At 39.3% G+C, this 24,427-nt stretch overlaps 1 protein-coding gene across 1 annotated transcript in view; it reads right to left on the reverse strand.

Annotated features, from left to right (window-relative positions):
* The window catches only part of ARHGAP15 (Rho GTPase activating protein 15), a 322,029-nt gene that overhangs the window by 260,341 nt on the left and 37,261 nt on the right, over positions 1-24,427 (reverse strand). Inside the window, exons 3-6 of the mRNA XM_063161573.1 lie at positions 13,850-13,924; positions 10,709-10,770; positions 9,284-9,371; positions 2,755-2,844 (exon numbers count right to left, since the gene is read on the reverse strand). Coding sequence (XP_063017643.1) covers positions 2,755-2,844; positions 9,284-9,371; positions 10,709-10,770; positions 13,850-13,924 — 315 coding nt within the window. The remainder of the gene's footprint in view (positions 1-2,754; positions 2,845-9,283; positions 9,372-10,708; positions 10,771-13,849; positions 13,925-24,427) is intronic.

Consider the following 24,427-nt stretch of genomic DNA (forward strand, 5'->3'; position numbering starts at 1 on the left):
GTTATAGTCTGTGAGATGTGCATATTTTCAGTTGCTGTTAAGGAAAAGTTGAGGAGAAAAAAATACCCCCACATAATGTGTGCTTCAAGAGCAGAAATAGATCGCATGCACAAATTGGATAGTGTGAGACAGATCAGACTTATCCTGTTAAAAAGGGAGTAGCTCAATTAAAACGAGAGGAGTAACACTGCTGAAAGCATCATGATCAAGACCAGAAACCCAAATCTTCCTGCCTGAGTATCATTCACTTGCAGTTCCCTCTTTTATTTCTCCCTGCATCCATCACGTTTCCAATTAGTTTTTCTTTATGATACTCCTATGCTCCATCTTCTTGCTGCTATCCATTAACTGTCATCTGCTTAGATTTTAAATCCAAGATTTCCTTCTTTTTCTTCAATCCAAAATTTCAATAGTCTTTTTCCATTTATGATCTATAATTCATGAACTCAAATTGAGCACCCTGGCAAAATCAATTTAAAAATTCTGAACCTAGTCCTAATACAACACATTAGCACAAAGCAACCACTGAATGAGAAAAGAAGGTTTTATTAGAAAGTAATGAAACAAAACACCAACTGTGTTTTGATGGGCTTTCAAGATATAATTATACTTATTTCTGATCACTTCAGAGTTAAGCAGCTAATGTATTTAATCAAACAGCAATGCAATGCATCTATATTTAGGTTGCAAAAAAAAAAAAAGAAGAAGAAGAAAGAAAGCATTAAAGAAAGCCACCCATGTTGTTTTCATTTGAACAAACCTATGAATAAGTAGACACACAGTATCAATTTTATTCCCACCCACGAGGAATAAGTAGATCAGAAGTGTTTCCTGAAATATTCAGTTTCCAGGTACCAACTGACCTCTCTGCTTTCCAACTGGCCTTGGATTCCCTCCAGACTATCTCACAAATCTTCGCTCCCTCCGCAGTCCCCTTCCCACTCTATCTGCTCATGTAGCACCAGCCTTGTTCAGTCCCTTCCTTCCCCAAAATGTCACCACTACTGGTGCCAAAGCCTTCTCCTCTTTCGCTCCTACCATCTGGCACAATCTTCTTGTAGCTCTCTGTCTAAACAATGCTCCATCCCTTTTCAAAATGTGTCTTAACATATGTCCTTCCTCCCATGCTTCTACTTCTTAATGTCTCTCCCACTCACTTATTGGCTTGATGAAGACACATTTTAATGGGTTCAAACAGTAGTGCATGAGTTTCCTTTCTCACATTATTCTGATTCAGTTACACCTCACACGAACAGAAGTGAGAAGAAAAATGCATTGCAGAGCCCTCGTAGCACCAGTTTGGTAAATCAATAACAGAGCTTCGTTTGTCTTTACTTTGGAAATGTATTAGCTGAAATGAATCACTGGAACGCATTTCCAAACGGGAATTTTGCTTACTGCAAAATGAGAAATAAACCCTAGAAGCTCAGAAGACCTGTCAGAGTGCTCAGGGGGTTGCAGGAGTGAAGGCTAAGGTTATACTTAATCACATTCCAAGTGAAAAAGCTGAAGATTGACAGCAAAAACCAAAATATTTATTCTAAAAATACCTAGGAAATGACAAAGCCCCAAGTGTTGTCTCAAGACAACCTGAAAGATGTGGGGGGTATAGAAGCATAAGTCTTGCTGTCTTGGAAAAGAATATTTCTAAATATTGCATGTGCTTTAGAAAGATGTCTAGAAAAATAAACCTTGAAAAAGCCTCTGTAACACTCAGCTGACCCAAAGAGATTTCTTTTTAAGAAACCATGTACAGGCCCTTAGGGTTTTTTTTTTTTCTTGTGTATTGACTTTTTTTTCCCTCCATCCCAGACCCAGACACAGTTGGTTCCTCCAGCATGTTTCATTGGTCATGATGCCAAAGGACTCTCTGGTAACTAACAGGATCCTGACCCTGACATGTTCCCTTCTGCCTCTCTCCCCACTTTATTGCTTGTATTGTTAAACATTTTTAATGCTAGAACTCTGGGAAGCAACTCGGCTCACAGAGAATAATATTTTGATGTGGCTTGATGCAACATTTAGTGAAACTGAAAAAGACAACAAATCCTTTCTACTGATATTCATGGGAGCTGGATTATGTCCAAAACCTGAAGATGTTGCAATAAACTATTTTAGCCCCTAGATCCTGGAATGTTAACCTTGCAGTAATGCTTTTCCCCTCCTTTCATCTTCATGGGCCTTGATCCTCCCTTTCAATTCAATGGGATTTGGACGAAGGAATTAAATAATATTATTTTCCATCAATGAAGTATAGTCCTGTGAGAAATACATGTCCTTCTCTGCTGGCCCTGACAGAGGCAAGCTTTTAAAAACCCTCCCCTCCCCTTGCAGGAGTGAACCTGGGTCATCACCGTGTGAGGACCCTGAGCAGCAATGAAAATAAACAGAGAAACCGCACTGCGCTGGAGCCGCGCTTGTATAAGCAGCTTGAAGAAGTTGTGTTTATGGAAGTCCTCCAGGTCAAGATTCTAGGCCTGAACCCAAAGCAATTACCTACTAAGTTTTAAAAACAAATTGAATATAGAGCATTAATCAATAAATCAACAGGTTCTCAAGTGTTTAGGAGACTCAGTCAACAGAAATCCTTCTCTTAGAAAAATAGTAAACCGATGCTGGATAAAGTGTTACACTCCTTTGCTGGTAAGAAAAAATGCTGTATTAAATCAGGATCTAGTTATTAAAACCAAGGAAATAAAGCCTACCTCTTCAGAGTCCAGACACAAATGAGCAGTGGAATGCTTTGCCTCTTACCTGAAAGACATTCTTTTTGCTGGATTTCTCTGAGGTCCACTCAATGCGAGCACCACACAAATCCACACACTCAGGTTTATATCCCGGCTTCTGGAGAGGAAAAGAGAAAAAAAAAAAAAAACTCAACATGAACATGGCCTGACTTTTCACAAATGGGGACAGTTATCAGATAAAACAAGAATAGATCAAGTTAAAGTGACAGGTTGTTGTAGCACAGCTGCTGGTATTACTGAAAAGAGCTCATTATATACCCTGGTATTGTTAAATAACCACTCTTGGGGTGTCTTAGCTCAGAAATAAGGTTCTTATATTAGAACATAATTTTAAAAACAATTAAATGGTTTAAAAAACAGTCTAGTGTAACACATAGTAGATCAAAACACAAATGCAGACACGTGGACCAGCTATTTTCAATGCTTACTTTGCCAAACCTCTTGAAGAGTCATTGAGTTTAAAGGAAAAATTTTGTGGGTTTTCCAAATACAAATTTAAACTGATGCAACTGGAAAGGACAGAAATTAGACAAGAACATACATCGTATCTCTAAGACAAGCTATCTCCTTTCTCCAAACAAATTATCATTTCTTGCTCCTAAAAAAAGAAGAAAAGGCTTCGAGGGCATGTGTGACACCCAGAACGAGCTCAGCACAAGGGCTGATACTTCTCAGGGTCAGTCCACGCATCCTGGAGTGACACAGCTCTGCCTCCCCTGCTCCTCCATATGGATGCAGGGGATTCAAAGAGCAGATTTGTTTGCCTGTATCATTTACGTTGCTGGGAGTTGGTGCAAAGCACAATAATCCTCATTTGCCATCGAAGCTCCTTCTCCAGGGACTCTGCCTGTGCAGCAGTTCTGGCAAAGCCCCTGTAGTTCAGGGGAGGCTTTGTACATTGGGTTGCACATCCTACTCAACAGTAAAAATACTACTGCTGAAGTAAAAAAGCACCACTAACTCCCTTTTGGGTAGGGGATGGAGTGATATCCACGTAATTTAATTAATCAGCTTGATGCAACTGTTTTCTCTGCTGCTCTTAAGCCATAGTTACCCTAAAAATGTCACTAATGATACAGAAAACTTTATAGAGTTAAGAGTGGCCAGTCCAGCACCAGCCACAGATTCAGCTTTCCAAAAACTGCTCACTGGATTTCTCTGATGTTGTTATTAAAGGCTAAAATATGTGAGTTCTCCAGGATGCCTTTGAGATGGGAGGAAGAGAACCTATTTAGGTTAAAAGAAGCAAAGAGATCCTGGTCAAGTGATTTGCAGGCCTAGTATCTGGAAGTGTTCAGTACTGGGATTGCAATTATGTTCTCCATTTGCCAAACCATAAAACCACAATGGTTAAGCTCCACTGAAACTGACAGTCCTGTGTGCCTTTGTTCCTTTTTTAAAAATTATTATTAATTTTTTTTAATAGAAGAAATATACTCTTCAAAACAGAAGGATGTTCTTGTGGTTAAACCACTGGAAGAGAAGAACTTGGATTTCTTTTTCCCCACCTCTGCCTCAAATTTCCTGCCTGGCCTCTGACAAGAGCTTAGTCTTTCCAATTTTTTAACAGCAGATAAAAACTGCAGCATTGAAACTTGATTTTGCAAAAAAAAAAAAAAAAAAAAAAAAATTTGAGAAATTTAATCAACTAATATTTGCATGGCAAAAATTATGAAGTTGGAAAAAAAAACCCCAAGCACCAATATATTAATGCAAATAAATATTCAAATTGTGGAGGAAATGAATGAGTTCTCAATATTCCAATACTTATTTATAAATAGGGCTATGAGGTTTAGATCATCTCCAGGACTCCATGTAATGCCCAGATCTGCACCACACAGGCAGCTCTGCAACCCATCAGGAACACACAAGGCAGGCTTCTCAAAGTGGGCAATCTTGCTCTCTTTGAAAAAAGATTACCCACATGGATAGTTTGAGTTGGAAAATACTTTCACAAAGAGGGGCAGCTTTATTCCACCAGCAGAAAGAGTTGAGAAATTTTGGAAACACATTATGAGATTAAAAGAAGATATTAACATGTAGACAAAGAAACAGAAATAGTTTTTTGATAGCGAACATTACTGGGCTACAGAATATTTTCCTCAGGAAAACTGCCATGGAACACTGAAGGGAGAAAAAACAAAAGCCTAGAGAGGTGTTGCAGGAAGATGGAATAGTGAATTAAGTAGTATCTCTAATTTCTATTTAAATTTACTGTACAGAAATATATGCAACAGCAGAAGCTGGACCCTCCTGTGCACCCAGTGAACATGCAGTGAACTTTTGCGGCTGTTGCAGTACTCTGGAGTTTGTTTACAGCTCTGATGTTGTAACAAGCAGAAGAAAAGTACAAGCACATGCATCTCCCTCTCCAGAAAGGATGGGATGCAGGCTTGCGGTGTGGGAAAGATGAACAGCCTCCTGCTATGTGCAATAATGATTTGAGTCAGTCTCTTTCTCTGGGGGAAATAAATATGAATTGAGCAACCTGGTCTAGTGGAAGGTTTCCCTCCCCACAGCAGGGAAGTGGAACAAAATGATCTTTAGAGTCCCTTCCAACCCAAACTCTGTGACTCTATGAAAACTTATCCTTTGGAGAATTTATCAGTTCTGACCACAATGTGTCTATGAACTCATGAGTATGGCATAAAATGTGAAGCTTCTGATGAAAACTCCATGCTAAATCATTCACAGAATGACCAGGTTGGAAGAGACCTTCAAGGTCATCCAGTCCAACCCAGCCCCAACTGAACTGAACCCTGGCCCCCAGTGCCACATCCAGGCTTTGTTAAACTCACCCAGGGATGGGGACTCCACCACCTCTTCCGGCAGCCATTCCAGAACTTTATCACTCTTTCAATAAAAAACTTTTTCCTAATATCCAGCCTGCATTTCTCTTGGTGCAGCTTGAGGCTGTGTGCTCTGGCTCTGTCAGTTTTGGAGACAGAGCCCAGCCCCAGCTGAGCACAGGCACCTTTCAGGAGCTGTAGAGTGATAAGGTCACCCCTGAGTCTCCTTTTCTCCAGGCTGAGCACCCCCAGCTCCCTTTTCCCATTGAGCCTGAAACCACCCATCACTGTTCTGCTGCACACCTGGGGAGCACCCACTGAAACCCACCAGAGCTGCAGGAAATGTACAAAAAATGTACATTAATTTGGCCTAAAAATTTCCCTGCTACAGAGCTGGCTTCCCAGGTTATGCAACACCCACAGACCCTGGGAGAGAGCAAGTTAAGGTGACTGGGAAGCCTGGGCTCTGCACGTCCTTGCTTTGTGCTCTGCAGTCAGAGCAATTATGTTATATCAATGTTGTTGCAGGGGGTTATGCTGTAAATTGATACAAGTGTCTGCTAAGATGAAATCTTCCTAAACATGAATATGGATTTCAGCAGCATTTTCACTCACTAAATTACTTTGCAGATGGGCTAATAACCTGAGGTTAAAATAACCTCTGTTGAATAAACTATCTGAGGGAATAAACTGACTACATTTTCTTGGTCAGAAAGACCAACTGATGATAGAATTAAATGCTGTTAAGGAATAATGGAGCTGTGATTCATTTAGATCACAGTGTCCTTAATTTAAAATAAAGAGCTAGTCAAATTCCTAAGAATGGTTAAACAAAAAACAAACAAACAAAAGAAAAGTGTATTAAAGCCAGGACCGCAAAAAAATATCAAGGCAGCAGCAAAAGCTAATGATTTAGCTACATGGGATGCAAACTTGCATTTTCAGTAGTATTTGTAAACAATCTCATTTTCTGAATCTCTCCTCTGTGTGCTTTAATTGCTGTGCTCTATTACTTCCAATAGCTCCAGATTTTGTCACCAACTTCACCAGAAAGCAAAGCAATGGATCCCAGTCCTCTCCATGCAAAGCAACAGCAAAGTTGCCACAGTGAGCCCTGCACTTAGAGTTGTACCCAGGAACAGCAAAACCTTTTCAATAATGCCAGTTCCTTGATTAAAACATTACTAAAGATTTAGACAAATAGAATTTTAGATCACCTCTAAATGCTATTTAGTCCCATTGTCGTGAAAGGAGGTATTAGAGGTGCTCTCATTTCTCTCTCTCCTGCTGCCTTTGTTTTGTGGAATATCATTCCTCTTTTAATGATGCTGTCTTAGTCTAAATTTTTGCTCCAAGTACAGTATTTAATAATTAATAATTAATGAATTAATATCTTTAGAACACAAAGGAACTTTAATCTTTTTGTTAAGTCACATCATTTTCCTGCTAACAATAAAAATGCTTTGTTATATTTCATACTATTGTGGATGAACATAGCTTCTCTTACATTATTTAATTAATGGCTGAGTTCCCCTTTTTCCAAAGTAAACAAAACCTGGAAAAATAAAATCAGTAAACAAATGGCTTCTAATGAATCCTCTTTTTTTTTGTATTAGTCCCTTTCCAGTATTAAAATTATATCTGGTTAAGTGGTTTACAAAGGAAATAAGCAGCACTGCATTTACTTTATCAGATGAGATAAGCACGTCAGTTTAGCTTTTTTTGACATGCAAAATTTGAGTTCAGGAAATTGAGTTACAATATTATGAACACTGACAGCTCCTGTTGTTTTCAAGCTTTACCTAATTTGTTTATTTACTGCTGCATTTAAGTTTTATGCAACAGACAGAAAATGTAACTTTAACAGATTTTTCTCACCTAGTGAACATTGAGTTCATAGCCCCAGTGTTCAAATCTAGCATGGAATAAAACAAAAAAACACCAACATTTTTTGCCCTCCCCAGAATGAGGAAAAAACAGGTTCAATATGTTTGTGTTCTTCCTAACACAGGAGATTTTATTTCACTGATAAAATGAACATCAGTGGTGACTGAGGCTTCAGGGAAAGGGACTGACCTCTCAGAAGGTCCCGTTTCATAACCCACCATCCCATTTTTAGTTAAATCATTTGAGATCTGGGCCAAAAGCCCTATTCTCCAGGCAGGTCTAGTTTAGTATCCAAATCCCTAAAGAGCTAATGGGGATTTTAAGGATGTTGAGGAGTCTTGGAGCTCAATCAAGCCTCCTGTGTGTTAAATTTCCACCAGTTCATTTATCTCCTGAAATTTGGGTATGGACTTGCAAAGAGAGGTAAGAGGTAGCAGAGAGAGGTGCAAGACACTTAGTAAATTATAAGAATAGTTCTAATAAGTTCACCTTAGACATTTTTCTTTTTCCTAATAATATAAAAGTCAACTTTAAGGAAAACAGGTGATTCTGAAAAAAAAATAAAATAAGCTTTTCTTTTTTCATGGCTGCAGAGAAGTTGTATTTTCCAGCTGGACTAGCACAAACACGAGCAGAAAGTGCCAGATTTCACCCTTTATGTATTTGTATTGTTTCATATCTTAGTTCTGGGGTTCTTTTTCTACAAAGCTCAAAAAACGCGAGGCATGAAAAGGTGCTCTTCACGGCTGATTTTATGACAGGTGGCATTGATAGATCTAGGATTTCTAGAAGAATGGTCTGCATCACCTGCCACAGGAAAAATAACTTATTGTTTGTGACTCCTGCCACAGAGAGCACCTTTGCGGCCGCCCATCAAGCCGACGAGATTTGGCAGGTTCGATCAGGCCTTGAGAGCCTTTCACAACAGGGCTTTGTCAAACCCGTCCCTTCGCTGCCCACGGTGTCACAGAGCCACCACATTTCCCTCCTGCTGCCCACGCTGAGGTTTGGCTGTGCCCAGCACCGAGGGGACGCACGCCGCCACCGCTCGCGCAGCGGAGCCGCCACGCGTCCCCACGTGGAGATCAGGGGCCTTTCCTTGGGGCACAATAAAAAGGTACTGCAAATTTCACTTTGTAGTAACTACAGGCTACAGAAATTGCATTAGCTGCATTAGATGGAGTCGTAGAAATATTCAGGGAGGTTAGCGGGATATGGTGGATGTCACATTTATACCGCGATAAAAAATCACTTTGCTAACTTATAATGTTTTCTGCTTTGGTAACACCCTATATTAAGGTGCCGCTTATAAATAATTTATTATTATTTATTAATGTATAAACCACTTTATAGGATGGTAGATAACAACTTAAATTCATGTATTAAAGATGCACATGCATGGTTTAATACAATTTACGCCTCACAATATCCTTTGCAACAGATTCTCATCGCATCATCTGTTCAGCATTTATTACTAATGCATTTTATAACATACTTTATAATACATTATTTGAGGAAGTAGCTGCATTTAGTGATCATTTTCATAAATAAGAATAAAGCATTTATAAGTGGCACCTTAATTTAAAGTGTTACCTTCACATTACTGGGTAGTCACTCACCATTTGTCTCACTTTGCAATTACCCTCGAAATGCACCTCTTAATAAAGGACATGCTGTGTCCTATTTCTTCACACACACTACATCTGATTAAGAGTTTATCAAGGCATTTTTCCTTCAGCTGCTTTCAAACCTTTGAAGTCGCCAGCTCAGTCTAAATTTGTCTTCTGTAAACACCAAACTTTTCAATATTGAAATAATAGTTGCCAGGAGACTGAGGATATTGGATGGTTGATTACCTACCAGGTTGGCCATGGCCGGCTGCTTGGACTCTTTGTAGAATTCCATTTTCCGAGCAGTAAGGACAATCCAGGAGGTGGACCAATTTTTCCTTACAAAGAATATTTAAAAAAAAAAAAAAAAAAAAAACAAGGAGAAAGAAAAAAAAAAGAAAAGAAATCTGTGAGGCATTTCAAGCAGGAGGTAAAATCTTAATTATTAAAACATAATACATATTAATATATGTATGTCAGAAACAAAAATGGTCTAAAGTCAACATTGTCGAAAAACTTCCATCAACATTGATGGTATTGCACCACCCTAATTATACCCAAAATGTAACCTATCAAAGCTTGAAGGGCTTCTTTCTCCTCATTCACATTTTGAGGCCCATTTGTGTTTCTTTTCTGCCATGGTGTCAAATGAATACAGTGGGATTATTCACACATGCTCAGAGTTCACAAGAAGAGGACTCTGAAATAGCTGGTGCCCTTCTGGTACCTAATACTTAAAATAAAACTGAGAAGGAAAAATGTTGATCTGACTACACAGAGCTCAGTAACAGGTCTATTTTGAAAGGTCCCCAAATGCTGTCTCCTTTCCCCAAATTAAAAGTTTACATGAGTGCAAGGAAGATAAGAGAAATATCTCAGTAAGGTTTGAGGAACCATTAAATATCAGGAGTTCATGGTACAGCTCTAGAGAACTGACAAACTGCTGGGGCTAGGGAGAAGTGAAAATACACATGGACATGTGAAAGAATGACCCTTGATACAGAAAAATATAATATTCAGAGGAAAATGCTATGATATATGTCATCTATAACAGCTTTCAAACCACTACATAGTCATAAATCTGATCTGATAAAAAGCTATTTTTAGAGCAACAGCTCAAGTTTAACTTTTGAATTCAGGGGTCATAACATCTGATATTTACAGGAAAGCTCATAAACCCACTATTGATCTGCCTCACATGGTAAATATAAGTTGCCTATTGGTAAGCACCGCTTCAGACCTTCATTATTTTTCTCTATTTTTTCTTTCCATTTAAAATGAGGTCTTGTATGTGCACAGAGGTGTAAGTGGTCAATCGTACTATGTGCAGATTTAAACAAACTTTCTTATGAGTTGGACAGGCTGGATGAATATGGATTGCCAAGGAACTCAATGGAAATATACCTTGGAATATGTCTTAAATCCAGCACCAATTTATACCAAATGACCCCAGTTATGGATGGAATGAGGCATCCACAGCTTCTCCAGACGATGTGTGCCAGAGCCTCACCTCCCTCACAGGCAAGAATTTCTTCCTAATATCTCATCTCACCCTGCTCTCTGTCAATTTGAAGCCATTCCCCCTTGTCCTGTCATTCCAGGCCCTTGTCCAAAGTCCCTCTCCAGCTCTCTTGGATCCCCTGATCCAAGGCTCTGTCACACTCCTGTGTTATACCTTAATTTCTTGCCACCATCTGCTATTTTTGCTTTTAGAAGATATCCTTCCTTCGCCACTACCTGCAAGAAAGGAAAAAAAAAAGAAGGTCATAACCATACTATTTATTGAGCTGAATAAAACCACTTATTTGTGTGGGAGATCTTACTGCTAATTATTAGTTTATTCAACTACTATCCAAAATTAACCATAATAAAAACACAATAAAGTTTTATTTTACTTTATTTTATTCTGTTTATTTAGAATAAATTTATGTAAGTGTGGGCAAAGTTTCTAGCTAACAATAAAAGAGAATTTTAAATGCATTGCAGGTAAATTATGGTAAAGTATCATTTTATATATTCTGTTTCATCACAGCACACTGAGGATTCTATATGGGAATGTGACACTTGATTTTCAGGTTCCAACACTGTGCTTGAGTTTTGGTGTATTAGAAGCAAGACCTAGGCTTGCTCTATTGTTGTTTTCATTTTTTCATTTCAATTTGTGCTCCTACACCTCTCTGAACACCTTCCTTAAGCCAGACCCCCCCTTGCAGACCCTTGCCTCTCTGATCAGCTGAAATAACCCTTTTTACAGCTGGATAGGGGTTATTCTTGTCTATGTAAATTTATATTTAAAATATAAATTTAAAAGCTAAACCCAAACAAAGCAAGATGACTGTTTTTCAGCCAAACCCAATGACTTTCCATCTCATCAGGTCTCATCAACTAAGGATGTCTCAACTGCGTCAGTAATGGGAAAAAGAAACAAAATTGTGATTAAGAGTGAGCCTGGTTTTGCTTTCAAACACTACTGAGCCAGTGCCCGACTTGGATATTAGAAACTCCACAGGGCCTTTGTAGTAAATTGCATCACAAGGCAATTTCATAACAATTTCAATAGAATTTTGCTGTCTGCAAAGCCATTAAATAGCAATAAAACATGCTTTAAGAGGCGATATAAGGATTTTAAAATCAAACATGTCTGTTATTTTTGACTGTACAAAACAGCATTATTTTAACAGTGTAGTATGTTTCACCATTTCCTCAGATTTTGGCTGTGGTTGATATACAAGCTGGAATGACATGTATACCGTGCAAATATCAGTTTGTACCTATGGAAAGGCCTGTAGGGCCAGGGACAGTGATTTAAGTGACATTCTCAAGCGGGTACAGGAGGATCAGGGTGAGCTTCATCTGTAATTTGTACTTATCTCATGTAAATTCCTGTCATGCATGTCATTACCACAGAAAACCCAGAGAGGAAGTGTGCAGGGATTATTGTGCAGAGTTATGTCACTATTTATCTAGTGATGGATGGGTGAACTAGCAGAGCTAAAATAAGGTTTAATCCCCATCTCCACCTACTTATTCATATTCCCCCCCCCCCTCCCCTTACTTTACATTTTTGTTATTTTTCTTCCCCTTTTAATGCTTCTTTTTTTGTGGTATCAAACTTCTGGTCATTGGCCAGGGCCAGAGATGCCAAACATCACATGAGAAAAGTTATTCTTTTTAATATTTCTATCCATCTGGAAACACAAACTGGGAGGACCATTGGCTGGCCATTCAAGCTGTTGACTGCTCCTCTGAATCAGAACCCAAATCTCATGTTTTCAAAGTTTACCAACCACTTTCCCAAACTGCTATCTTAACCAATCCAGGACTAAAGGAAAATATAAATTTTCAACATCAGATCTGAACCACCTTTGTTGTCAATCTTGGGAAGTTAAAAACTGGATGTGCTTACGGATGAAAATGCTGCTGCTCAGTCATATTTTCCTTATAATTGTCTTCAGCCAGGATATCAAATCCACTAACAAATATTTGGTGTATAAAATATCCTGACTTAAATTACATAGCTCAAATCCACCATTTGCTATAAATTAAATGGCTCAAAACTGAACAGCAAAAAAGCTACAAGAGCTGCAGTTAATATGAGCCCTCTCAGCACTAAGAAAACTCATTTCACACACATTGCTTTAATTGAATTAGTACAGGTGCTGTACTTAAAATTAGCATGGCCTCCTCTAATTGATAACATGCAGTTTTCTCTGTAATTAATATCAAGGGCATGCATGGAATTATGAAAAACTAACCCAAAGTCAAAGAAAAATATATCTAGCATGACCCCAATATTTTTGTAATTTTTATTTGGGGCGTTGCATTCCCCTTGTTTAACATCTGTTAATATCCCCTTTTCTATGCTGCCTTTTTTCAAGAAAACACTTCTAGGACAGCTCAGGATCAACCTGCAATACTTCTGCAAATGGATGATATTGGATTGAAAAGAATTCCAAATATATCCTAATGATACATTCTGTTTCTGTCTCAATAAATATCATCATCTTTTGTTAAGCTGCTGCCCTTCCTGCACCTTTTCAACATGTGAAGGCTGATAAAATGACCCAAAATGCCCTGAAGAATTAGCACAGAAATAGGAAAATGGAATAATTTTGTGGAGTTTGTGTTGATTTGTTTTTCAATTGTCTTTAGAAGAATAGTAAGATGAGAGTACATAGTGTAAATATTTGAGTTTCTAAATAAGAAATAAAAAGATTGTCATGGCTAATAGTGCTAGAAACTGTAAGGTAAGGAAACATAATTATCACAGTATCACATACAGGCTTTATAATTTTCTTGAGTAGAATTCAAACCATCTGAATGTACCTAATCCTGAAAAGTTTAAGTAACAGTACTGCCGATACCAAAATTTCTTTAATTAATCTCTATTTGCATATTCATTTTATTTTAGCAGAAAAACATCTGTTTCTCAATCCCCCTAGATTCTTCTAATGTCAAGAATTTATTGTTTTTAATTTCATTGTAATATTTCTTATACAAACGAATAATAATATTAAAACACCTTAATAAGTGCAAAGGGAGAACAAAGACTTCATCACATTCCTTTATGCCAAATATTAGCACAGATGAAACCTCAGTCAAGTACGACAGAACTAAGAGCAAAGTCAAGCCATGTAAATGACTTTGCACCTTCTAAAATTGTTCTTTTTATTGATTAATCAAAGTCCCTCACGTTCCTTAACATCTTGGGGCATCCAAATCCTCACTTATTCATTCTTTAGTAAAGCAAGGGCAACATTTACATTATCAATAAATAACCAGAGTGATTTATCAGCTCCACAGAGCAATTCCCTACCGTGGGTTCCTGGTTGCTGATGATGTCTGCAATTGTCAAGTTGTGTTGGGAAAGATTTCTTCTGTGACGGTTTATCTGAAAAAGAAGAAGAAATATTTGCATTCAGACAGGATTCAGACACATGCAGGTAAAGGTGGACCAACACATTCAATTACAGGGCACACACAGTGTGCATTGGGTGGAGATCTGGGGTTTCTTTCTGGTGTTCCTCTGAGCCCTGGGTATTTAAAATGTACAGCTGATATACTCTGGTATAAAAATCTGATATAAATGTGTTTCTTTGTGGCGTCACATTGGCAAATTTACCTCAAAATTAATAAACTGATAATAATAACCTAAATTATGGGGGTTTTTTTCCTCATTAGGAACCTCAAAAAATATTTAACTGCTTAGGTGCTCTTAAACCCATTTTAGAGAAACAGGAAAGCTGCTGATTGTAACTTCAAGGCCACAAAAATCAAACTAATGATGAAACCAGAAAACAATTGGGCACAAGCACACAAAAATCCAGCAAGTTTAAACTGCTTTAAAGGCTGTTTCTAAAGTCTCCACGACTGAAAGGTTACAGCAATATTGGACTCTGACTTGACAGTTGCTCCCAAATACTGAGTTCTTGATTTCCACCAATTCTCCCTTTTCTTTGAGGAACACAATGTAATCAACTGTGACTTAATTCTGAAAAATTATTGCTTTATACCAGAAACTATTAAAACAAAATAAAAGTTACTTCACAAATCAAGCATTTGGCAGAGCATTTTACTTCCTTGAAAATCTGCAACAAAGAACAGATCCCTCAAAAGTGTGTGCAAGTATATGTGCATGTGTATATATATATATATATATATATACACACACAAAACTTTTACTGTTTAAATCCAGTATCAATCAAAAAATATATAATTATGAGCTGAGGTCCTGTAAAATTTAGTGATTATTTCCTCTTTTAGCTCAAGTCACAAAGCAAACAACAAAATATAGTCTCAACTAGTTTCCACTGTATTCATCATAATGCATTCTCTTTTCCCCTATTAAAAGAGAGTTAACCAAAAGTCATAATGTATTCTGTTTATATTCAAGTGTCTGAATATAGAAAATGTTCTTAATTAATCCAGAGGGCCAGGCTCAGAAAACAGTTAAACATATTATGATCCCATATTTTTTCTCCACACATTGCTTTCATGTTTATTTGTAAGCACTAAGGTTTTTAAGCCTTGAAATCTATATCCTAGATATTGCTCTACTCTCCTAGTCAGAGCTAATGAGCTTAATGAATTACCAGTTCTAAATTTAATACAAACATTTCAAAGAAAGAGATAAAACATCCTTCACAATTCAAAAGTTTCTCTGACCTATTTATGAAGAATATCACTTAATTTCATTAAGGGTGAGTAACAGCTGGTGACATGGCTGTGTCCTAAAGTGTTTTTCTCTCTTAATATTCTGCATCTTAAGCAATCGAGCTTTCATAAGAAATACTTTAGTTAGTGGCAGTCCCTCCTTTGGGGAGAAAAAAAATGTCAGACCACATTTTCTGTATTTTGCAATCTTGTTTTCAGGAGTGTCATGTTCCTGTTTTATTAGCGTGTAGGGTAAACAAGAATGATTTGCTGATGCTATTGAGAGAACTTCTAAGATTACAGTCCTTCTATTTAGATTTTGGATGGAGCTTAATATTAATGCAGGCAGAGGCATGTATATAAATTCAAAATAAATTAATTCCATTTATCTTTTTCTTTATCTTTACTGTTAGACAGCTCTGAAGGTTCTATAGTGCCTGAGACATATAGCTAAACTATTCAGGTCTAGATCACAGGAACTCTTTCCAACCCAGATCCCCCACATCCCTAATTATTCCTTAACACACAACAGAGCGCATTGCCCAGCTATGGCTTCTCAAATATATTCTCCACTCATCCAAATTAAATAACAAGGCACACCACCACCCCACAGTGCCTGCTTCAGCATTCAGCTGCTCTCCCCAGGAGCCCCACGTGGCTGCTGGGGGCCCTGAGTGCAGTTTTGTGAAGTGTGGAGCACCGAGCCGAGCTCTCGGCCGCGCTCCGGCTCGGCGATCAGAGCATTTGCAAAAGAAACGCTCGCGTTTGATACTCGCTGCAAAAAAGGATTCATCCAGAGCCCTAAATCCATCCGCAACAGAGGGAAGAAATGAGTAAAAAGTCCCATTTTTGTAGGCCTAGTAAATTATTGGGGTGGTATAATTAAAGGACATCATTCAAGACTTCTAGGAAATACGAAGCAACTGAGGAAAATAAAATTCCAGGTGTGGATGGTACTATGTCCTTTAAGAAACCTCTTTGTGTATGCAAAGAAGAAATGTTAGGGAAAACTGCATGAAGGCAAGGAAAAGAGTAAACCTCTTACACAATTATTTAATTGATACTTTGCTAAAAAGGTGTTTCTTTTTGGTAGCCCACTAATGGGCAATCTCATGCAAAGAAAGCCCTGAAGCTCCAAAGTCTGAACATAGTTACAATTATACAACCAAAATCCACAATTATGTAAGCCAAGATCCAGCTCTTCTGGAAAAAGACTCCAAATATTTTGCTCACAAGTGGAATTAATGGAAACTTTAATAAATTTCTTATTGTTTTCTACCAATCTTTTGGTTTAGAAATAGAACTTCAAAGAAAATTAATCAAAACAACTTGAAAGAAAGAAACAGTATCATCACAGGAACTATATTCTTTTAGACTGATTTGAAAAAATTCCAGCAGGGCTGATAGAAATTTGGTCTTAAATATATTTTACAAATACCAGTGAATGGGTCAGTTACATCACTTCCCTTAAGATAAATCCAGCTGAAAGTTAAAATGTTCTCAGCAGAGCCTGGGTGACAGCAGTCAAGATGGCCATGTTTCAATATACTCACAATTTTCAAAGAAGTACCAAAATATTCAAAGGGAGGTGTAGGCTCTGTTACTTTCATTCTTTCATTCAGCTTTTAATAGATGGACCACAAAGGAGAGAGGTTTAGATTTTTTTTTCCCTCCATAGCTCCATTTAATTACCCTAATAAACTCAAGGGAAACCTAAATAATATCTGTCACAAGTCCTCTACCTCACCTCCCAGGGCACGATGAAAGGCAGAGATTTACAGGAGAAGTTCGTGAGATCCCTTTTTGGGAAAGGCAGCTTATCAGCAGTTTTCTGATTTGATGAACATTCTTCAGTCAGCAACAATGTCACCTGCAGCACTAAAAATCCACTCTGCGAGCGCTTCCAAGTCTGTGGGCAAGTCTGGTTTTGTTAAATTCAGCCTGAGCTGCCCCCCCTTCCCTTAGCTAAAGGGGATCCATCTCCTACCAGAGTTATTTCAGCATCCAAGCACTAATCCGTCATCATCCTCCCCACAAAGGCACAGCCTCCTCTCCGTGTGCCTGGTGCCCCGGTGTGAAGGGACAACCATCTGACAGTTGCTGTTTGAGCAGGGAGGTAAAACACAGGAACCTGATGTTTCATTTAATTTCTCCCTGTGTTCCCGTTTGTTCTTTCAATTCTCCCTCTTTTTTCTGGGGATTCATCATGGCTAAGTCAGCACTACTCTCTTCACACAGTGTGGCATTGATTTAAAAAGGATCTTGGAGGATCCATTTGTTTTTTATTTCCCATTACAGGCATATTTCTAACCTAATTCATCTCGTCTACGAGAAGCAGCAGACTTCTTTTTGATTTCCACCAAACCTAACAAAACCAACCAGCATTACTCAAAATGCTGCTCCAGTGCAAAGCACAGACAATTAATTATTTCCTGAAATGTCATTCTGAATTCACTTGTATCCCTAAGTAATTAAGATAATTGTATGACCTTTCTAGGTGGCTTTCAAGATTGTCAAGTAAGTTATTCACCACAGATTATTTATCCACAAACACCACCTACAAGTAGCCTGGGAAAAACCATGGTTTTCTCAAACAAGCAGCACCTGGTCCAACACAGCTCAGCTTTGGATGGGAAACTAGCATCTACCTGCTGTTTTCTCCATCATTCACAGTATTGCTCTGCCAAGGAGATGGTTCTCATGGAGGGTTTGATAGATTTCTACCAAAACCCTTTCAAATGCTGTTCATGCTCTGACCTTTCTTTTCAGGGCTCTAGCTGTTGTTTTGTTTCATCCTGCCGACACTGCAACCATGTATGTGGAGATTCCTTTATAAATAACCAAAAAAAGAGAGAAATCCCCTACTGTTGAGCCCTACTGCTGCCTGATGCTCTGCTCTGGACCCCATCCAGCAAAGCACTCTGCAGTGGCCTTAAGTGTTTTTCTGGATCAGGGCCAGAACACTCCATTCTTTACAGGATCAAACTTACTGGTGGCAGCTTGAAAGTTTTGCAATAAAAGTACAAACTGGTCACATAAACTTTTGCGGAAACCATTCCCTGAAAAGAGAAGGAGGGGTGACACCTGATTTAGTGATGTCTGTGGTCATTTCGTTCCCAGTCACTCCCAAACTGCAGTGACAGCTCATAATCGCTTAGATAAAGGAACTTAACAGAAATGTATTGTAGCATTTCTTAATGGCCACATCCCTTGAAAGACACCTATGGAATGGCAATGGCAAGGAGAATCCTGTAACGTTTCACTCACTGCCATGCTCAAAGTGACTTGTTTTCAAGATCCAATTTGAGCAGAATGGCAGGTCCATTGTTATCTACAGAAATTATTTGGAAAGAGCTGAGCTATGATATGATTCCATGTCAGCTGTGAAAGGCACTGAGGAAATCCCACAGGCCTCCCCACTCAGAGATGCCCCTTTGTCATTTTCAAGGGCATTTCATGACACAAAAATTAGGAAAGCCTTCAAAGTGACAGAGGGCAGGGTTAGATTATAGGTTAGGAAGAAATCCTTCCCCCACCCAAGGATGGTGAGGCCCAGGCACAGGGTGCCCAGAGAAGCTGTGGCTGCCCCATCTCTGCAAGCATCCAAGGCCAGACTGGATGGGGCTTGGCGCAACCCGGGATAGTGGAAGGTGTCTCTGCCCATGGCAGGGGGTGGCACTGGATGGCATATAAGCCACACATTATTCTATGACTCTATTCATTTCAGTTCAGCAGATAAGGAATTTTTCACCATTTTCAAGGAGCAGAGGATGCCAAGAAACAGCAGGAGCTCTCCCATTTTCCCCCACACACTGATGCAGATGCTCCCAGCGCATTTGAGCTGTGCCATCTCTCAGCAGAGGACCCCTTCCAACCCTGGGGAAAGCTCCATGTCCCAGTGGGCTCCCTGTCCACAGCCACTGGCACTCCTGCCTTGCTCTGGAGCCCTCCTAACACCATCCTCCTAAAGATCACATTAGAACCACTTGGTTTATGTTTTCTTTCCCCCCTTCCTTGTCTCAAAGAGGTTTCTTCAGGAAAAAAGGTAATGAGACTAAAGGCAGTATAACATGGTATTAGGTCTCCATGCCTTTTTTGCAAGGCTTTCAGGAGAGAGAGACAAAATACAGTTTCAGTCCCCCACCAGCCCAGATTTGCTCCTCACCCTCCATCCCCAGGCTCCTAAAAACTCATTACTGCGCAGGTGACTGAATGCCTTGCTCAGGAACAGGAACTTGCACGGATGGAGCTTTTGTGCGCTGGCTACAGACCAGATAATCTCTCCATGCATCATTTAATAGGAAAACCACTTCACGGTCCTCACGGGCCTACGTTACATATGACATACCCTCAGCAGAGTCTGCAGCCTGGAATCAGCAGGGGGAAGAGGAAAAGCAGCAAGCAGGGCTGCGCTGCCTTCGCCCTGCGCGCCTCCCTTTGAGCACACTGCCCTCTACACTCAGCTCACTTCTCCAGAGCCTCTGAAAATAATGATAATGGCTTTGCTTCCCTTGACCTCTTGCTCCCTTATAAATCAGAATCCGATAGACCTTTCCCACAGTGCAGGGGCCCTCCTTTGTATCCGAGCCTGTGAAGGTGGGTATTTTTTATCAAGGCAATATAACCACGTGGGCGTGCTGCTCCCTGGCTTCAGGACTCGCTGTAGACAAGCACCACGGTGCCTCTGCTGGGGGAGGATCTCCATTTATCTTCATTCATGAAAGAAGAGCAAAATAATTACTCGGATCCTAGTTTAAATTTCAGCCCAGTGTTAAGATGAGCTCATTCACTGTGATCAGAGAATCATTAATCACGAGTTTGATTACAAAGCAGAGCCTGTTTGAAACTATGTCGCCTTCTTTCCCCAAATTATTGGAGGGGTGTTTTAAATTTGAGGTATCCAGTTTGGGCTAATATTTTCAGTCCAAGAACTAGCCTTCCCTGGTACTTCTCTCCATTAATGGCTTGCTGTTTCCCAGGAGCAGATTTTTCCCTAGAGTGGGAGCCCTTTTGTTCCTCTCTAGTCACTCAAATGGCCTTTGAAATTTGTCCAATTGATCCTTGCTTTGAGGGAGTCCCAGCTGATGCAGTTGGCTTCATTTTTAGCATTTTCAGGAGTAGGAGAAGTGCCAAAAGCCGATGTAGAAGAAGAGACAGCTACAAAAGGTTCTTACCACCCATATGTGTTCAAGAAATCCTAGGGCTGCTCTGAATTTGACTGTGGGTCACTCGGATTCGTGTACCTGGGGATCCAACCATCACAAAGGAACCAACAGCTGTGCTGCCTCTAATCTGCAGGATTTCCAGCTGGAAATCAAACTGGAACCCGGTCTCTAAGCTTCAATATGCTTTAATTGCATTAAATAAAATCCTCATCGATTCCAGCAAAGAACATTAAAAGTGGGACTTCTGATATATTTCTATTTTGCCTTTTCTGTTACAGCCTGTAATATGCAACAAAATGCAGCAAGGTACACACTGTGACAGCATTCATCCAGCCATAAATAAAATGGTATATTATGAAATCTAATATATTGATAAGATTTCTGTTCTGCTTTTTCTATTCATCACACAGCCATTACTTTTGGTTCACTCTGATATTTTAATATATTTATCTAAACTATTGCAGCTGATTTGGTAAAATTACAGATGAGTAGTGCAGCAATGGTAGAGAAAATATGGAGTAAAAACAACAGGAATAAAAATGCAATAACTATCAGAGCGTCACTGTTCTTTGCCTCTGACATCTATGTCTGCAAAACTGCTCTTTGATGTTATGGCTCTAAAAGGTAAAAATCAAAGTTAATACAGACATAGAGTAATGATAGATTATCTTTTCATGTCCCCTCTGGATCTTAGAAAAATAAAGACAATAAATGTGAGAACTCAGCTGTGACAGCAAACTGTGTCAGCAACTATGACCTGAAATTGCACCCCAGAACTGTAGTCTCAGGGTAAAAGGAAAGCAAAAAAAAAATATCATTAAAACTTACTAAGTAAATGTGCAAAAACATCTACAAGAATTGCCTTTACAAAATCACATCCAGCACATACGCTACGATGAAAATGCTCTGAAAAGCTCTCTCCTGAAAGGACTGTCTTACAGAAAAGCGTAATTAACATTGATGTCACACTCCTGCAAGTCATCCATTGCTGCTTGCCATATAAATACCCTTGTAGAAAATAATATTAATATTCCTAGACAAATGCTCACTCCTCTCTAGTGGACCCCACACTAGCACATCGCTTTATCCTGCCTACCTAATTCCTTCTCTCAGATTTAAACAAGCCAAAAACTCACCTTATGCTACTGCAGAAGCAATTTTTATTTTTGAAGGTTAATCCAACTCAGCAGGATTTAGGGATGGCACTTTTGCTTGGTCGTAGGCATGTTGGCTCAGGCCAGACAGCTGTTTGGACATTCTCCACTGGGAATCTTGCCCTCAACACCCACAGTTGATGCACATACATGGTCTACTGGCTGCCTACTTCCATGCCCATCTGTTCAGATGGCATGGTGCCCACTCACAAGTTCGCTGGATCCTTGCCCTTAGTGTGTAGATGCCAGGCAATGATGGGCTTAGATGGGCAGCCTGCAAAATACTGAAAGTGATCATTTTTTTCCTCTAGGAAGTCCTTCCTCTGCAATAGCACTGAAGCATGGGCACCACATGCTACCCTACACTTAATAACACCTGTGGACATATATGTGCCAGGAATGGAAAGGGAGGGGGGGATGTGCTTGGGGGGGGTGAAATATAAAGTGGAATGATACAAAAAATTTGCAAGGATTCCTGTGTAGGAATAGACTCTCTATTGCCCATGGCAGTGGAGGGACACTCAGGGTAACTGGGAACAAAGTGGCTCAAGCATCAGAGCAGCACAGCCATGGCCACACTGGCCAGAACACAACCTGGTTTACCCTGATTCCCACTTCTGGTACCCAATTCCCCTTACACCTACCTTGATTACTGCACACCATTCACTATACATTCAAAGTGTATAAAAATCAAAACCAAATCACACCAAAACCAGTGTGATCTAAACCCAGACCTGTCTAAACTTCAACACACATTCCATATACACCACACAGCACAAAATATTCCATGGAAAGCCATGGCATCAGTGAAGGTAGATAGGAAATAAGTAATTTTAACAAAAGTCCATTTTAACTTGTGTCATTGCCCTTTAAAACAGTAACTGAGAAAACTTTACTTGGTAACAAAAGATAATTTCAGATAATTTAGTAGATAAGGAAAGTTTCTCTTTTTTTCCCCCAAGTCCAAAAATCAACCTCATTAGCTATATTAGGACAAAGCAGCAAATTAAATTATTGTTTTCTTCCCTAGTTCAATTAACAGCAAATCAACATACAGCAATAATTTTATTGCTCGAAATAAGCTACCTAAAAAATTAATACTTTGCTTACTATTCCAAAAATATATATTTTATTTACATTTTAATTGAAATTATTTGAACTTTGTGCCTGTAAATCCCAAGGTATCCACAGACCATCCATTCTTTAGGTGTTCTTCATACATTGTGTGGGAGTCTTTAGAAAAGTCAGAGAGACTCTGCTCTTTGATTAGATGAACTAAACCTTTAGAAGAAGGAGGGAGGAGGAAATCAAAGAGTGTTCAAGCAGAGAGCATTTCCAGTGTAGTCTTTCAGGAATCCTTCCTCCTACCAACACTGTGGTGACCAAACTATCAGTCTTACAAACATGCATGGCAAAATTAAGAAACTGAATTGCAAATACCCACGAAACACATGGATAAAATTATTGATTAAGTTGATAAAATTATTCCAACAAGTGGTTGTTTTTCTCTTTTTTCTTCCCCTTTCCCCTCTCTGAGCGCACCCCAACAAAACTCCAACAATTTCGGGCGCGTGCGATCAGGCTGGAAAGAGAGATAAATCCACAAGGCTGGATCTGCAGCCTGGCTCAGGGCTCTCATGGAGTCAGCAGTGTGCTGTGCTTGGAGGCACATTTAAGCTGTGTCTAACTTAGTGTTTACTCTGGGGTGACTGGATTTGAGCGCGCTGTCCCTGCCCCAGAGAACTGTTTGCTGTGCGGACACATCAGTCTTGCCTTTGAGCATGCTCCGCCGAGCCGCTCATGTGTGGCTGCCTGATCTGCTTGGGTCTGGACATATTGTCAAATCCTCGTGTCCAAGTTCCACGGGAGCGGTGCCGAAAAAGTCCTGGCTCCAGAGTGAAAATCAGATTTATACAGAACGCAAGCCAAAATAGTCGCTATGAACGTCCGGTGACAAAAATCAAAGAATCGGAATAAAAAGTGGTTTGCTCTGACTCTCGAGCTCAGTTCAACTTCTCTAATCTGAAGGGAAAAGAAACCACCAAGACCACCTCCTTTCTAGTTTTCAGGCTCTTGATTTCCAGGCAAAGCAGAGGTGAAACGTTGCCTTTTACAATGGAAAGTCCTTTGTTTTCCTCAGTGCAGAAATTCTCACAAAGAACCTTTTTGTGTGATTGAAAGGAGTATCTTCTAACACAGGTCATGGCTGACAACCCCATAGCTAAATCTTATTAAAAACTGTTCAGAGACCAAAATTAGAGACTGTAATACAGAACCACTTGGATACCTGTCAGATTGATAATATCTAGATGACCATCTAACTTGCCACCTGCTCTCCCTTTCCTTTGCGCTAATAACCTGAATAAGCTTGTGAATACTTTTTCCCCAGTCCTGTTGGCTCATATTAGTCTTTCATAACATCAAGACCTGCAATCTCTTAAAGTCAGTTTTGCTTATTAGCATTGTTCAGAGGAGCAAATTACAGACTGCAGCACAGGAAAGAATGAAGCAAAGTTTTCAAATAGATTTTCCCAGGTGCCATTATAAACATTAACACGAAAGAAAGAGTAATCAAGATAATAACTGATCTACTTCAAGTAGCTTTTTAAGCAAATGACTAATTTTGCAAAGGTCAATTAGCAGGATGACTCCTTCCTATTAGATTTGACACCACAATATTCAGCTAGGAAAAGAATGAAAATATTTTAAAGCCAAACTTTTCTCCCCTCTTCCTTGGAGATTTCTCAGTTTTATATTTAATCACAATCTTGCAGCAAACCAGGTAGGACAGCAGTGATTGCTAGTGCTGCTACCCAGCTCAGGGATTCTCCACTTACAATTTGCCTTCATTTCACACAAAATTAATATCCTAGCATTTTTACCACAATCTGCTGACACAGTAAAACTATGATAATGTAAAGG

This window comes from Melospiza melodia, chromosome 8 (assembly GCF_035770615.1).
Source record: "Melospiza melodia melodia isolate bMelMel2 chromosome 8, bMelMel2.pri, whole genome shotgun sequence".
NCBI classification, from domain to species: domain Eukaryota; kingdom Metazoa; phylum Chordata; class Aves; order Passeriformes; family Passerellidae; genus Melospiza; species Melospiza melodia.